Source organism: Dermacentor albipictus, chromosome 4 (assembly GCF_038994185.2).
Source record: "Dermacentor albipictus isolate Rhodes 1998 colony chromosome 4, USDA_Dalb.pri_finalv2, whole genome shotgun sequence".
NCBI lineage: Eukaryota > Metazoa > Arthropoda > Arachnida > Ixodida > Ixodidae > Dermacentor > Dermacentor albipictus.
Window position 1 is genome coordinate 105,566,044 of NC_091824.1, and position 16,940 is coordinate 105,582,983.

Below are 16,940 nucleotides of genomic sequence, written 5' to 3' on the forward strand. Positions count from 1 at the left end.
CGACCTGGCAGGACAAAAGTCCTTAATCAGCCAGGTCAGGCAGGCGGCAGAGGCCAGTGGGGCCCTGGACTGAAAGGCACCGACCACCCCTCCTTCAAATCTTTACAATTACAATAAAGTTTCTCTCTCTCTCTCTCGCCTCTGACACATGGTACAGCGCGGCCTCTTTTGTTGACAGGCGCCACAGAACATGTTGCGCGGCCTCTTCAAACTGCAACTGACAAAGCATTTAAAAATGGGTTATCCGGCCAATTCCAATTGAAAAGAAGAAAACACAGAAATAATTCCAATTTTGTAAAAAGCTTCTACAGCTTTGGGGTCAGCGCCGCTTAAGGTGTCCCTGAAATGGTTGGGACGAATTTTGTAGCCGCGTAGAGTACAGCTGCAGTGAAGCATTCACGCTACGATTTAAGTGAAGCGTTTGATAATAGGAGAGCTACGGACGATTAAAAGTTACTCTCCTCTCTATACCCATGCTTTTCTTCCTCAACTCGTTCGCCGAGCGATCGGAGCTAAGCTTCGCCTTGACTGGCTCTATTTTCGGTGACGTCTATTTTCGGTGTTTCGCACACAGCACGCGACGTCTCTCCAACGTGTCCGCCCGCCGCAGGGCCTTTAGTCCCCAGCCAGAGTTATCTAAGCAGCATGCGTTGCGAGCGTTCTGTCGCAGCGCCGATTATGTCCGTTATTCCGGTAAGCGCAGGCGTTTTGCCGGATGGGCGGAGGCGTTTTGACGGATGGGCGGAGCTGTAAACGTAAGCGGCCTGAGCATTGCCAGTCGCCTGGTGGCGCAGAGCGCAACCAGCCAACTACAAAGCTAATATTGATGTAACCAAGTGGAAGACATTTGAAAAGACAACGTGTTCACAATTACGCTGCTGCCAAAAATTAATATTAGCAGCAAAGTAGACTACACTTGGGTACTGCTATATTAGTTATGTATTCGTGTGGCTGAGTTTCACCCCACCAGGTGGCGCGCCCCTCAATCTACGCGCGTCTGGCAAAACGCGCAGTCCGCCTGCATTTACCGGAATACCGGACGTGCTAAAGCTCTCTACCGTGGTAGCAATTCTCCGGCGTGAAGTGATGACCGCAAGAGCGTAGATTCTGGCGCCTTTCGGATACTGACAGCCCGATGCGCTGCATCCACTCCGCTCGCCTGTTGCCTTGCGGAGGGACAAGGTGTCGCTGTTTTACATGCCGCCAATCGCTAGACTTGCAGCCCAAAACGCCACAAGGGCTATTAAGTGGTCCTCGCGAAAAGAAACTTTGAGGCCAACATTGACCGCGCAGCTCGCGGCAACACGGAGCACGTTGTAGCACAAGCGGACGGCACTGGCTCTGTGTGGGAAGTGCTCGAGTGTAGCGTTATGCTGTTGTTATGTATTCTCTTTCTGTTACATTTTATAGAAACAAATTATCCAAAGTTTCAACTATTACGGACAACCTTTGTTCACCATCAATTTGGAAAGATTATCATGACGCAACCTGAGTAGCCCATCGAATAGCTCGCCCAACTGGCGTCACGAGCGCCAGATACGTAGTTTGCAACAGGGCGGTTGAAAACTCAGGCGTTATTTATTATTATTATTATTATTATTATTATTATTATTATTATTATTATTATTATTATTATTATTATTATTATTATTATTATTATTATTATTATTATTATTATTATTATTATTATTATTGAGTGCCGCCGCTACGATCGGTAGTGCACACTTTAAAAACCTTATAACAAATTACACGCTTTACGCAGAGCGCCTAAATGTGTGACTTAATGATCAGAAGGACCTGCCCTAACGACTCCGTGTTTGTACAAAATTGTCAAAATTGTTTCAGGATCCCTTTAAGGTCCCACACGCCTTACACTCGTCAAGGCGTTGTACAGAACGTCTGCTGATTTCGAATTTCCGCTAGCGCGTCCCTCAGACGCCAAAGGTTCGCTTGACTGCAAAGGCTGAATCGATTGACTCGATCAGCAGCGTTGCGAGGAGAGTACTGTGCCCAGCTGGTTCTCCCGTCTAAGACGGAATAAGCGTTGTGCGAAAGCGCACTATAGCGTTACGGCTGTGCAGCTGTGTGCAAGTGTTCAGGATTACGCTGGTCTAAACAGACGGTAAACGTCGAGCTAAGAAGGTATACGGTGCTTCCAAATTGTGACAAGGTGAAACACGCGAGTCACCCTGCCGCTTGTGAGCCGGTTGCCGAGGAATCCATACAGTGATGAAGCTGCCAAAGGCCAATGGGACGCGATGGTGGCGATCATAATTCTGGCAACGGCTACGACAGTTTCAGGGAATCACTGCACTAAAAGGCCACCGCCAGACAAATTACGCCACTGCTAAGTAGAAAATGATTTTTGCAAGCACTAAAGTTATTATTAACCCGCAATTGCGTCCTGTAATGTTTTCTTTCGTTAAACCAGGTTACCCTTTAAGGCCCATAAAGAAGTTCTAAGGATACACTCCTTTGTTGTTTGTCACCCCACGTGAACGTCTTTTAGGAAGACGCCCCTTGGATCAAAGACCTTTGGAGTGCCCATCTGGCAGGGGTAAAAACTAATTTCACAAAGATATAGCGTGACACAACGCGAAGAACGTAAAAAAATAATAAAGCGAATGTAGAAGTGTCGGCAAAAACTTGAAAATTTAAAAACGCGCGTGACCATGGTCACTTAAGTATATCTGGAAAGAGCCGCGATGGCAATTGAGTGCCATGAATGAGTCCTCATCTTCGAAAAAAACAGTGTAAAAGACGAGACGGTGACTGGCGAACACACACACATAGCGCTCTGGAAGCTAAATATTTCAACAGGATTGCCTGTCTGGTTGAGACAGATAATCAGGAATTGAGGAGCGACACAAACCAAAAAGCGGAGTTTGCTAGTTTGCCACTCGCCTAATTGTCTCACCTTTTGCGTGGTTCCCTTCAAAGATATTGCCTTACGAAAGAACACGAATCCAGTCCTTAGAATCATCTACATGTCATGCAGCCAGCCGGAAATACTATCACACAGGTGCAAACCTAATGACCTAACCCGAGATCTTGCTGACTTTGTTAGGGACAAGGAATGAAAAATAAGGCATACTTGCCAGTTAATCACTCACTTAGTAGAGATATGTCTTGCGACGGATGTTCTAATAAAATACCTGACCACACATGAGGCTAGTTGGCTGCAGTTAAGAGACATAATGTACAAGCGTATTTTTGTGGTTATTTTATTTATTTGTTCACGTATACTGCAGCAGCCCTGTGGTAGGAAATGGAAAACTAGGACATCACATAGGTTCTTCAAGTAAGCCTGGACAGTTGAAAAACGAAAGAACAAATGCTAGTAAACAATATAAGCACAAAGACTGCTTGAAAACACGCCAGCGCATGTCATAAGTGGTAGGCAAGTACTGCAACAAGAGTTCTGCGCATGTGGAAATCTTTGTGTAGCTGTGAACGTTGAAAACTCATAAAATTTCACTGTGTTTCTTTGATTGACGCGGACGTGATTCGTTCAGTAAACTTGTTATTGGACAATAGATGGCTCTTATTGGAGCTAGCACGGGGAAGGGGTAATGAAAATAGAAGTAGAATTCCTTTAAGGAACTGTCTATCTAGTACTCATCAAGTTTGCTAACCCACCCAAAAACAGGCGCTGCGGAGATACAATGCCTTAATTTTCTATAGGGTAAAAAAAAGAAGAATCAGGTGTGAATCACGTGCTTTTTTTTCTAGATTCAATGATGAAAATGCTGGTTCCATACGACCGTACACTTACCTGCCTTTCGGAGCAGGGCCTCGCAACTGCATCGGTATGCGTATGGCTCTGCAGGTCACCAAGTTGGGCCTGCTTCACTCTGTGCACACCGTGCAGTTTGTACCCGCGAGAAAAGCAAAGGCAAGTGCGAATTTTGACTTGTATGATAGTAGTGTTGCGAAACACATTCATCCAACCTAAAAATGAAGGTATAGTTAGTAAATTCCAGTCAGGAACCCACTACCAGTATAGCCTTTGAAGATGGTTACCACCGGCCTATGCAACTGCAGCCGCTGACCTTATCGCATGTGCAAAAATGTCTTCGAGGTTCAAGTCAGATGACTCGCTGTGTCAGGCTTCAAAATTTTTGAAGTGATTATTTTTTAATAATGGCTTCTTCTGCAGAGTTCGTCGATGCTTGTAGTACCAATACCAATATTAATATTATATACAATACAATAATTACATTAAATACTATGAATTACAATATTAAATACCAATATTACCCGATATGCAATAAATAGGAACTTCGTTTTACAAAAAACACGTACTAATTACGGCAAGCAGAGCGTCCATTTTTCATCTGTCGCATTCTGGAGCACACTACCATTAGACATAGAAACACGAGTTCAAGAAACAAATAAAAGAATATATTTTGTCGAATACTTATGTCTAGTTCGTACTCACAACGATTCTTTCAGTGTGCCTTCATTTTATTTTCATACAATTACATTTCTGCTTCATGTCCTTGCCATGCTATGTATTCGAGTTCGCAAATTATGCTTTGTACGTCATGTCATTTACGCTATTTTTTAGGTTTAATGAAATTATTCTGAGGTGCTTTTTATATGCTTCTTATTTATGCAAATTTAATTGTTCAATTAAGCTATTGATACTCAAACTTGTAATTCTTCCTTGTTAATGATTTGTTGAAACTGCTGTAATCTGTGTTTTATTACGTTTAGGTAGTAAAGGAGGTCCCGTTGCAGTCTGACTTCGGGACCTCCTTCGGCATATTAACATCCTGTAATCTTTCTAATCATCACAATAAATCCAATTCTGATTGTGATTCTGACAAGAGCAGAATGGGAAAAACATCACAGCGGTAGAATGTAGATGTGCCTTATAAACAGAAAAGAAACAGAAAAGAAGGGCGTGTCAGCCGAATTTGACGCTAAAGTAGAAAGGGTCGGCGTAATCGCGGTGTATGGATACTTATATCTACTGAAATTGAAAGCATTAAAGATGATACAATGCTGCATAGTTGCATTATACGTTTGCGTTCTTTGCATTATTTTCTTCGTTCCGTTGTCGCACATGACATATTTTTCCGAATCCTCTTATTTCTTTTATTCATGCCAAGTTTCTCCATTCGTTTCTTTTGCGCGCATGAACGTCGACGTAGTTTCTTTCTTTCTTTCTTTCCTTCTTTCTTTCTTTCTTTCTTTATTTCTTTCTTTTTGACCAAGAGGCCAGGTGTGCTCACCCCGGAGATAGTGGTCTATGGTGCAATGTGGCTACTTTTATAGACTGTATGTTAGGGCTAGTTACGCCCGTACCGTTAACTTTACATGCACTGACACTATTTCTCAGTTTGTGTGTCGTTGTGGAGATGCTAAAGTGCTGTTTTTTGACCAAGAGGCCAGATACGTAGATCCCACGTACGCCAAACTTGTGTGAAGTCGCTATGCTGCCAGAAGCGCGGACAGCTCACACAGTTTACGATGTCGACATCTATTTCTTATATCATCACTTTTTTGAGGTTTGCTTGATCTGCTAATGACGAACTGCTCAGTGTTTTGTTTCGTCCACCCATTCTAGGCACCTTTCGAGTTTGTTAAAGGCGTTAGACTGCTGAAACCGAAAGAAGTCACCGTTGGAATAACTAAAAGATGAAACTTCTGACTGATCCATCCTTCTTACGGCCTTTTTTACATGCTCCGTCTATATACAAGCTATAATTAAATATACCAGCGTGTGCAACTTGTTCCCAGAAATCGATGTTGTAAAATTATTAACCGATACGCTTGTACTTTCGTGAAATCCAAATAAAAGGAACATGGACAAACTGCGTGACGGCCATTTTCTTTATATTACTTATTGCAGCTGCACATGACCTTTACGCTCGACTGTCCTTGTTCAGTGGCCTGCGAAATCTTAGGGTTCATAAGCGCCGCATGAAAGTATTTCTTTTTAATGAATGCAGGCTCAAATTAAGTGCTACAGCTTGCACGCGCATGTTATGCATTGAAACCGTTATGCTAGAAAAAAAATGCTCATTTTGCTGCTGATGCCTTGGTTTCAAAACATTTGCTTCCGAGAGTACGCATAATCCCGCACGCAAGTACATAGAACACGGCGTCGGTGTGCTGTGGACATGGCTGGACCCGCCGCTGTGGCCTAGCGGCTATGATGTCGCGCTGCTAAACACGAGGTCGCGGGATCCAATCCCGGCGTCGGCGACCGCATTTCGATGGGGGCGAAATGCAAAAACAGCCGTGTCCCGGGTGACACGTTAAAGATTTCCTGGGGGCCGAAGTTGATCCGGAATCGCACCTCTACGGCGTGCCTCATAACCGACTCGTGGATTTGGCACGTAAATCTCAAGAATTCAATTCAAAACATCGTTAGTGCAGTCTGCCGCAGAGGGTGGCACTGTTTGACGGAACACGGTGTTCTACCAAAAGGACTGGATGTCACAACTGGGGTTTCTAACCGTCCCTTTTTCGCGCTCTGTTTGCTGAAGACTTCACCTTAAGCTAAGGTAAACATGGCGTAGTGCTTTTCATGTATGACGCATGGTGCTATAGAAATAAGTGTAGGGGTTGCGGCAGAAACCGGCAGAAGCCTGCAGAACACAGCCTTTAGAGAGCAAAATGAACGCGTTTCAGAGCACACGCTTTACTTTCCTGAAATCACTTGGTTTAATTAGCTTTATCGCAAAAACAGGGGTCTGGTTTTCTACTGTAGTAAAACTTAATATAACTGGGTAAACGACACCCACATTGCGGCAGCGCGGGATTGCGCGGAAGTCGACGCACACTGTGGATAGTGTTAGTATTAAAGCAGACGAATAGCCCGGCAGCATCAGCCTATTAACGGTGATGATAATGTGGTTATCGGCTGTTTACATAGCTGCATCGTCGACTACTGCGCTCGGCGCGTTTTGTCGGAAAAAAATTGCACTGCAACCGTTTTTCTAGGTATGATAACGAGTTATATAGTCAAAACTGCCTCATGTACCTCGACAACAATGTAATCCAAGCTGCTTGTTCACTTCAGGAGAATGAGACAGTCGTAGCTCTGTCTGGCCAGTCCTTGGCGGGCTACCGTTTGCGATAGAGAATAAAAAGAAAGAAAATGATGCGAGGCAAAATTTTTGATTAAGGGGCAAGCACAGCTGCCGGCATTTCCTACCATGTCGCCCGCAAGAAAGAGTCAGTGCCATGTAGAGTATGTACACATGTACGATACGTAGAATACGTACATATGTAGTACGTATGTAGAGTACATAGATACGGGTCGTCACAAAAGGGTTCACTTATAAAGGGGAGGTGGGTGGTACACGATATTGGCGAGGAGGAGGAGGAAAAACTTTATTCTGGTCCTGTACAAGGTGTTGCCACCTGCCCGGCTAGTTCCATGTTGGGACCGGGAGGTCAAGCCTCCTAGCCCTATCACGGGCGTACTGGACAGCCAGGACTTGAGGGATATGATCAGGAGATCTGATCATTCCTAAAAACCGATTCCGGGAAATGCCAGGGCCGAGCGACCCACACTCCCAGAGCAGATGTTCAAGCGTGCATATCTCCTTTTTGCATGCTTTGCATATAATATTCATGTCTGCAACGTTATACCATTTCTTTATTTGTGCAGGTGAATAATAAGACTCTGTCTGTAATTGTCTAAGTGTAACTGCTTGTGCTCTGTTTAGCCTATAGTGAGGGGGTGGAAACTCCCTCCTTCCCATGTAGTAATGTTTTGTAATTTCATTGTATGTAATGAGCGTATCTCTATGTAAGTTCTCCAATCCAGCAGAATCAAAACCATATGTAAAAGCGGCCCGGTCTGTAAGGTCGCGGGCGACGCTGTTGGCCGATTCATTTGGATTGACGGGAATGCCATCAAGTGAACCAAGGTGCGCCGGGAACCAATAAATGTAACGTGTAACATTTGTTTGCCTTTTGTTAATTATTCTCGCAGCCTGCGGGGCAATCTTTCCCCTATTGAAAGCTCTAATAGCCGTTTTCGAGTCGTTATATATTTCCATGAATCTATCGTCTGTTAGTGCCAGTGCAATGGCAACTTGTTCAGCGTCTTCAGGTTTGTTAGTGTAGACCGTGGCGCAGTTTGTGCAATTGCCCTGATGATCCACTACCACCGCCGCGAACTTAGTTAGATCTTTGTAGGCAGCCGAATCGACAAAGCAGGCTCCTCTGCCCCCTTTATCCATTTTCTCGATTAACGCCCTGGCTCGTGCGACTCTCCTGTTGATATTATGTTTTGGGTGCATATTCCTGGGTAGAGGTGCGACAATTATGTTGTCTGCGAATTCTTGATTAACTTTAACGTACTGTGCTGAATCCGTAATGGGGTTGATCATGATCTTGTCCAGGATTGATCTTCCCGTGCTGGTTGTAGATAGTCTCGCTATTTGTGATGTTTCTTGAGCCTCCGCGATCTCCATGGTCGTGTTGTGTATTCCTAATTTGAGCAGTTTTGCAGTGCTGGTTCGAATTGGGAGCCCCAATGCGCTTTTAACAACCTTCTTGATCACTGCGTTAAGCTTTTTGAGTTGAAACTGCGTCCAATTGTACATGGCAGCGGCGTATGATATATGACAGAGTACGAATGAGTTGATTATCCTGATGAGGTTATCTTCTTTCATGCCCTTGTGTCTTCCTGCCAGGCGCCTGATCATCCTGCACGCGTTATCCGTTTTAAGGGTGATTTTCTTCACCTCGGTATGGTTTCCACCGTTTGCATCAATGAAAAAGCCTAGTACCCTGATCACGTTGACTCTGGGTATATTGGCACCATTTTCTGTATGTAGGTGTATATTGCTTTCCGATAGAGGTTTCCAGCCCTTAGGCCTGCCCCCCTTTTCACGTCTATAAAGTAGTAACTCCGATTTGTGGGGGGAGCACCTGAGTCCAGTGGGCCTCAGGTATTCTTCCACCATCTTGATCGCTTCAGTCAGTGCGTCCTGTATCTGCCCTTCACTGCCACCAGCACACCATACAGTGAGATCATCAGCATATATGGTATGGTCAATGCCGTTAATCTTGCCCAGCTTTCTGGACAGACCAATCATGCACAGGTTGAAAAGGACGGGAGAGATCACCGATCCTTGGGAGGTTCCTCGATCTCCGAGCTGAACCACTTCCGAGTTTGTGTCTCCGACCTTTATCTTCGCCGTGCGTGCTTCGAGAAAGGATTTGATGTATTTAAACATCCTCAACCCGAGTCCAATGTCTTCTATCGTTCTGAGGATGTACTCATGCTTGATTCTGTCGAACGCTTTTTCCAAGTCTAATCCCAATATGGCCTTAGTATTTCTAGAATATCCGTCGAGTATGCGGTGTTTAATTTGCTTCATGGCATCCTGCGTGGAAAGTGCAGACCTAAAACCCAGCATGTTGTGAGTGTATATATTATTGTCTTCTAAGTGGTCTTTTAGCCTGTTAAGGATTGCGTGTTCAGCGACCTTCCCCACGCATGATGTAAGTGATATTGGCCTTAAGTTGTCCAAGCTTGGAGGTTTACCCGGTTTGGGCATTAGTATAACCTGTGAAGTTTTCCATTCTTCTGGGACTTCGCCTGAGATCCATGCTTCATTAATGAAGTCTGTCAGCGATTCAATGGACGGCTCATCGAGATTTCTAAGTGATCTGTTTGTTACTCCATCAGGACCGGGGGCTGAATTTCGATTTAGTTCACTTAACACCCTCCGGATTTCGGATATGGTGAAGGGTTGGTCGAGTTCCGGTTGAGCGGCTCCCCTGTATTCTGATGGAAGTGGCTGGTCCTGCTCATTTCTAACTGGTAGGTATTTGTCAATTAGTTGTTTGGTAACTGTTTCGATGGGCTGATCCCTAAGGGCTATGTGTATGGCTCGGGCAAGGCTGTGTCTTTGGTTGGCTTTAGTGCCTTTTTCATCCAGCAGATGCTTGATCAATTTCCACGCCTTGCCGTTCCTGATTTGCCCATCGATTGATTCACAAAACTCGTCCCACTGTTGCTGGCAGAGGGCGTTACAGTATTGTTCGATTTGTTTGTTAAGTTCTGCTATTCTTTTTCTGAGCCTACGATTTAGCCTTTGTGCCCGCCACCTTCGGGTTATGGCTTCCTTGGCTTCTATTAAGTGGGCAAGTTTCGAGTCCATTGCCTCTACATTAGTATCTGTAACAATTCTTTTGGACGCTGTTTTGATGTCCCTTCTGATGCCCTCACACCAGTCTCTGAGATTGAGTTTGGTGGTTTCTTTTCCGCTTTGGGCTCTTAATTTACGAAAAAGGTCCCAATCTACGACCTCGAATTCTCGAGTTCGGCCTTTCTCAACTTCCAGTGTGACTTCTATTACGTAATGATCGCTTCCAAAATTCATGTTTGTATTAGTCCATGAAACATGCTCTGTGTTCTTAATGAACGTAAGGTCAGGTGTGGTGTCTCTGCAGACAGAATTGCCAAGCCTTGTAGGATGTGTCTTATCCGTGACTAAGACCAGGTCTAGCTCATCCGCGTGATTCCACAGATTCCTGCCCTTGGCATTCGTCGTAACGTAGCCCCATAGCTCGTGGGCTGCATTGAAGTCTCCTAATATAATCAGAGGTCTACTTCCAGCTAAATTAGTAGCCTTTTCGAATAATCTCTTGAAGTGTTGTTTCTGGTGTTTCGGATTACTGTAAATGTTGAGTACGAATAAGCTATTGTTCCTTTGATTTTTGTGTGAAGTTGGTACTACAACCTCAACCATGAGGTACTCTAGGTTTTTGTCTATGACGCCTAATTCATGTGGGATGTGTGTAAGCTGCTTATTTACAAGCACGTACAGGCCCCTACCGAACGTTTGACACTCTATGGCTCTGTATCCAGTGAGTGTGACATATCCATATCCTGTCTCTTGAAGTGCGATAATATCCGGTTTAGACTGAAGTGACCTAAGGTATTGCTGGATGATGGAACGTTTGTTATTGTACCCCCCGCAATTCCACTGCCATATTCGAAATTCCCTCTTATTGTGAGCCATATTGCATATTCATCTCCCCCGCCTGGGGAGTTAGTGTAGCTCTGAGGAATGACGACCCGCATTGTTCCCTTACGTCCATTGACATAGTCATCATTTCCAGGGTTTTAATTCTTTCGCCAAAAGCCTTCAGTCCCTCCTTAGGGTCATTCAGTGCCGTCTGTATATGGCCTACATTCATTGTCAACTGTGAGACACTGTCCATAAGCATCTGCATGTTGTCTTTAAAAGACGCCAGCGCTTGTCTGACTTCCTCCATCTGTGTTTCAGTGTTCTTGAGTTTACTTTCAACAGCCCTACGCTTGGCTGACATTGGGCCTTCACCAGCAGGCGCCGGGACTGGGGCTTCTTTGCGTGTATTAGTGCTATCTTTGTTTTCTGCTTGTTTAGCCTCGCTTAAGAGTTTCCTTATTGCCGTCATCTCTCTAATGTTCTGATTCATTTCCCTTAGTTCTGCATTCTCTTTCTTAAGTCTTTCTATTTCACGATCCTTACTTTGCTCTGGGGGTGGGTCACAAAGCATGGCACTTACCGGATCGGTACGCGCGTCGTCGGCCCAGATAAGTCTTGTTTTATTGTTGTCCCGGTGAGGAGGCGTCTTGTCCGCTATGGCCGTTCCCTTGACTTTGTCGGCCCATGTGGATCCGTTGATTCCTTCCCCGGGTTTCGATGCAGCCTGTTGGCGCCGATCTCTTGATCCGGATCGCGTCCTGGATTGGGATCTGGATCTGGGTCGGGATCTGGACACGCTTCTTCCCCTGGAGCGTGAGCGACTGCGGGACCTGGACCTGCTGCGGGACCTTGAGCTTGGCTGCGTGTCGTTATTGTCCTTGTTGACGTTGGTTGCTAGCGCTCTTTCGTTTCTCCGTTTTCTGACCACGTATGGAGTTGTATAGCGCTGCTTACACACTTTGTCCGCAGTTGGGTGTGGGCCACCACACAGTTCACACCTGGGTTGGCACTGATGTTTGTCAGTCGGATTCACTGCACCACAGCCTCGGCATATTCTCTCTTGCGGAGACGGGCACACATCAGCTCTGTGACCGAGCCGACCGCAAGCGTAGCATACGTCGACTTGTTTCTTGTATAGTGAACACCTTACAAGGACCGGGCCATATCTGACGAAATTCGGAACCTTGTGTCCATCAAAGGCGATGATCACCGTACCGGTATTCTTGATTCTTTTAACGGCGAGAGCCAAAGGGTTTCTTGAGTTGACTATGTTCTTCTCCAGCTCCGTCGGGCCATCTGCTAAGTCAACGTTCCTTATCACTCCCTTGCACGTGTTGTGAGGTGCAGCCTCATATGCGTTGATCTCGAAGCTGCATCCATTCAGGTTAATTGACCTGATTCTTACATATTTCTCAGCATTCTCTCGTTGCGGCGTACTCGCCACAATTATGTTTTGGTTCACGTTCGGGCATATGATGTCTGATGCAATGTGGTCCGAGCTTAGACCAGCTGCTTCAACGATGGTTTTGCTTATCTTGGTAGAGCCAATCTTGCTAATATTGAGTCCGCCGCGTGGTCGGAGTATGATTTTAAAGTGATCTTTCGGCAAGTATGGCATTCGGGATGCCCTGGCGACCCTGTTCTTGACTCGACTGCCGTTCTCGAATGTTCTAGGCGACGTAGCCATATGAGGCCTAGCTCCGGCTGAATTGCCGCTAATAGCGGATCTGGTAGAAATTCGCCTAGAAACTGCTGCCTGCCATCCGTACTCTTCGGTGCACTTGTCGGGAGGTAGTTCCTCCCCATCCATCATGACTTGCATGCCTGACTCGCCTCCAATTGCCACACTCAGGCAGCACCTGGCCTGGCTGCTCGAAAAAGTCTCTTAAAATGTGAATAGTCGACCCACCGTAGAAATCCTGGTGTCGCCGTAATCCTCTTGATGCTAAGCGTCGATTGATGTAACCGAACCAAGGATACACTCAGACTAACGGGTCGAAACCGATGTTGAAAGCGGAAGCCGATCTTTCTCCATGTTCTTCGATGCTTCTTCTTCGTCTTCGTCTTCGTCTTCGATATTGGCGAAAAAAATATATCGATAAGGGAACACGTTGCGTGCCTTATCGTTTCTTAGAGCACTTCGCCTTCGCTTGCTTTTAAGCGCCACAGTAATGATAACAAGAAGACTTGTTGTTGAGCGAGTTGGTTCGAACTGCGAGGAAAACAATGTACTGAATAAAACTGATTAGCACTATTCTGTGTCCCTTACTACGTTTTTGTGTTGAATTTCACGCAATACATTTATTTCCTCGCAATAATGATAACGTAGCAGCCTTCGTTATCTGGGTGAACACGAGTACGAGGTCGCTCTCGCAGGGGTTGACGAATGATTGGACATAAACCACACGTAGATAGTCCTTGAGCAGAGGGCCGAGGCATACGGTGCGATGTGTAGCCAACGTCAACGACGTGCAAGGAAGCCAAATACTGTTGTCTCAGGTGACGTGCATCCATGAAACAAAATTATACAGACCACAGGTTTCCTAAATAAAAAAAAGTTCTTCGTTGCTTAGGCGCACAGTTGAAAATTGACTAGTACACTGTGGTGTTCATGCGGTAAAGCTCGGACTGCAGTAGTCAGTTTACGTCAGCGTAGCTGAACTGCGAAGAAATTACCATTTTAATCTAAATACAGGGCTCCTCTCAGATTTTTTTGTTTCGCCCGATTGACAAGCAAACTTCCCACAGGTAGAGCAGTGCTTTTTTGGCGCAGCTGGAGTTGGGGGGTGCATAGTCCACGCCTCGTAAGACCGCGTCAGCCTGGCTTGTCTTGGAGCTGGTGAAGGGCCTCACAATCCTGCAGGAGGCGTGTAAAGTCTCGTGGCAGCATCATTGGAGCACGGGCGGGTGTTCAGGTTCCGGTGGTTGTCATGGGTGGCATTGCCATGTTCTGCGTCTTCATTTTTCGCGGCCACTTTTACACTGGAAGTGAAAGCATGGGAAATGGAATTACGCGCCACTGATGAAGCCGATACCTATGACGGCACTCCACCGACAATCAGGCTATGGATTTATAAGCACATGCATACGTTTTCAACGAGGTATTGTTTTTCGGAAGCCCGAGGAATACATCGAAGAGTAAGTACCCAGTCTAAATCAAGCTGGAAAGGCGGCTTCGAGAACGTTTTGCTGAAAGCTCTAATCATGTAAAGACACTCCGCTAGACGCTGGTATACATACAATCTAAGGAAAGTGTGCGACAACAGTCATTTTATAACTAGCACAATCCTGCTACTGTGGCTTTTTCGGGCTACTATATATGCGGTCAGTACTATGTATGCGGCCTTTATTCAAAACTCGATACTTGATACTTTCCTGTCGAGAATGCTGTGTCACGCTGATAACGCGCGTGCCGTTCGTGACTTGGAAGTAGTGGCTCGCAGCGTTAAAGAAAGAAAATGCGAGCAAGACATATGGCGATTAATGTTGTGGGACAAGCTAAGCACCAATGGGTGTAAATATTTTTTAGGAGGGTGATACTGCTATCACTACTGTATTTTTGCCTCGTTGCGGGTCACTGACGCTAGCGTATCACTCGCTTCGTCTGCGCACGGGAAGAGATATCTGCCACCTTCCCCTCGCAGTGAGAGCCTTGCCCTCCCCCTTCTCAACGCTAGTCGCCTGGCGCTCCGTAAGCTCATTCGCGTTCTTGAGGTGTGCTCATTACCCGCCAGGACGGTAGGTCTCGAAGCGAAGTACTACTTTGACAAGCTGCAAGAAGATCGTACCTCGGAAGTCGGAGTCTCTGGATCTTGTACCGAACTGTTTGAAATGGAGCACTTCGCCTTTTTGGACTGGGCGCTCCTCGCAGTCTTCCTCTGCAATGACGGAATGACGGGACCGCCGCAAAACAATGACGACGACGACGACAACAACATTAATAATAATAATAATAATAATAATAATAATAATAATAATAATAATAATAATAATAATAATAATATATCTCGGTCACATGGTCACAAAAGGTGGGCAGCGTTCACTAGTATTATAACACTTTATTTTTATATACGTGTCTATGAAAGGTCAAACCTCGGGGACAAATCACATTTTACGAGATTTTCTGAAATTCTTCGGGGTGCAAACATGGGGTGTTATCGGGTTTTATACGAAAACGAAAGACCTCGTATAATATACGCAGTACTCGTACGGTGCTTCTCAGAGCGTCATAGCTTGGCCACATCGGTGGCTCCCTGCGGTTGCGTCTGACGTCTGTTCGGAATGGGGCGACTGCTTTGATTCTCGGCAATGAGAAATGCAGAAGCACCGGTTCGTATGCATTTCTTGTGGGTTCTGCATGTTTTCAGAAAAAAATGCGAAGCGCATGCGAGAGATAATTTTTAATGGCAGAAAGGTGAAAAAGTCGGCGTGGGTAAAGTTCCTCTATATAGACTGCTTCTCCACGCTGGGGAAGGGGCTTGGGGGAATAACAGAGAAAGGACGTGAAGGGGAAGGATGTTGGTGGCATGGTGAATAACGAGGATGATGAGGGCTCCACAGCACATACTTTCTGCGCAACGCCTACGTGCACACAGCATCGCACAGCACAATTGTATTCCCGAGCAGAGGTAGAAGTCACTGAAGTGTAGCTAGGAGACTGTCTATAGCACTCATAATTTTTTGCCGCTGTTAGCGCCACGCTATTCGGTTTGAAAGCAAAGAAATCCAACTTCCTATATAAACGAGACGAGCGTTTTATTGGGTGGTTCAAACAAAGCTGCGGGTCACCCCGCCAGATTATTACGTCGGCGGTTACGTAATATTGACGTCAGGCGATGGAATAAAACCAGATATGAATAGCTTTACGTTATGAGGATTCTGAGTATGTCTGAGCATGTTTCCCATTGTTTTTGCAGCTGATTTTCGCAGTTTATACCTCAGCCCTGCTGAGGATGGCAATGTAAAACTTTACAATATGCATTTTATACCATCTGCGTCTTGTAACATGATGTGCTGCCCTGATCAGCACAGATAAAACACTGAGAATTAGTGGTTCTGGGAATTTTGTCCGGGAATCAAAGATAGAGAGAGAAAGGCAAGGTAACCAGAGATTATCTCCAGTTGGCTACCGTGTACCAGGGGAAGGGAAAAGGGTTGCGACAGGTGTGAGAGAGAAAAATAATTAAAAAAACACACACACACACATACACCCAATACAAAACTGTTTCCGGGGACATTGTCACGTAGTCTGCGAGGGTGTTCCTAGTGTTACACAGTGCCACCGGCCCATACAACATCACACAGTGTACAGTCACAAATTGTCACGAAGTTCGGTGTCTTTCAAATATTGCACCACTGCCTTCATAGCGGCTCGCACTGATGTTCGCGTAGGCCAGTTTGCAAGCATGTTGTATTCCATTATTGGGCGTTTTTCCAGTTTGTCTAGCGTGGCTGAGAGGGCTGCTCTTTGTGAATTGAGACGAGGACACTCGGAAAGGAGTACGCATTTTAAATTACTGCTCCAAGCCATGGACGGACTAGAAGGGTCCGATCACGTCGTGGAAGGTCGGACAGAATATGGAGCTGTAAATTAGGGTCCAGGGTATGAAGGCGTGTACTTGTGAATTCGGATGAATTCCTTTGAGCTAATGTCATGTCACGCGCAAGTGCGGAAAGTTTTTTCGCTGCGTCGGCTCTGGAAAGAGGAATGGCAGCGCAGTTGACGCCGTCATGGGCATATCGGGCATTGCCATGTGATGGGCATTGCCATATATGCCGCAGTGACTAGGCAGCCACTGATACATTCTATCGCGTCCTTCGGCAACTATGCGATGGTGGACTTCTCCGATCTCTGCGACGAGCTGCTCATGTGATCCATGGCGCAGTGCTGAGAGTACACTCTGTAAGGCTGCCTTGGAATCACAGAAGATTGACCGTGCACAAGGTGGTTTCTCCCGAATGAAATGTCTGCTATGTGGTTTCTCCCGA

At 45.7% G+C, this 16,940-nt stretch overlaps 2 protein-coding genes across 2 annotated transcripts in view; both read left to right on the plus strand.

Moving 5' to 3' along the window:
- Nucleotides 1-5,817, plus strand: part of LOC139059223 (cytochrome P450 3A24-like) — a 30,304-nt gene extending 24,487 nt beyond the window's left edge. The window contains exons 14-15 of the mRNA XM_070537351.1: nt 3,733-3,895; nt 5,576-5,817. Of these exons, the coding sequence (XP_070393452.1) occupies nt 3,733-3,895; nt 5,576-5,650 (238 nt within the window). The 3' untranslated portion in view covers nt 5,651-5,817. The remainder of the gene's footprint in view (nt 1-3,732; nt 3,896-5,575) is intronic.
- The window catches only part of LOC139059222 (cytochrome P450 3A24-like), a 108,047-nt gene that overhangs the window by 66,433 nt on the left and 24,674 nt on the right, over nt 1-16,940 (plus strand). The gene's annotated exons all lie outside the window — the stretch shown is intronic.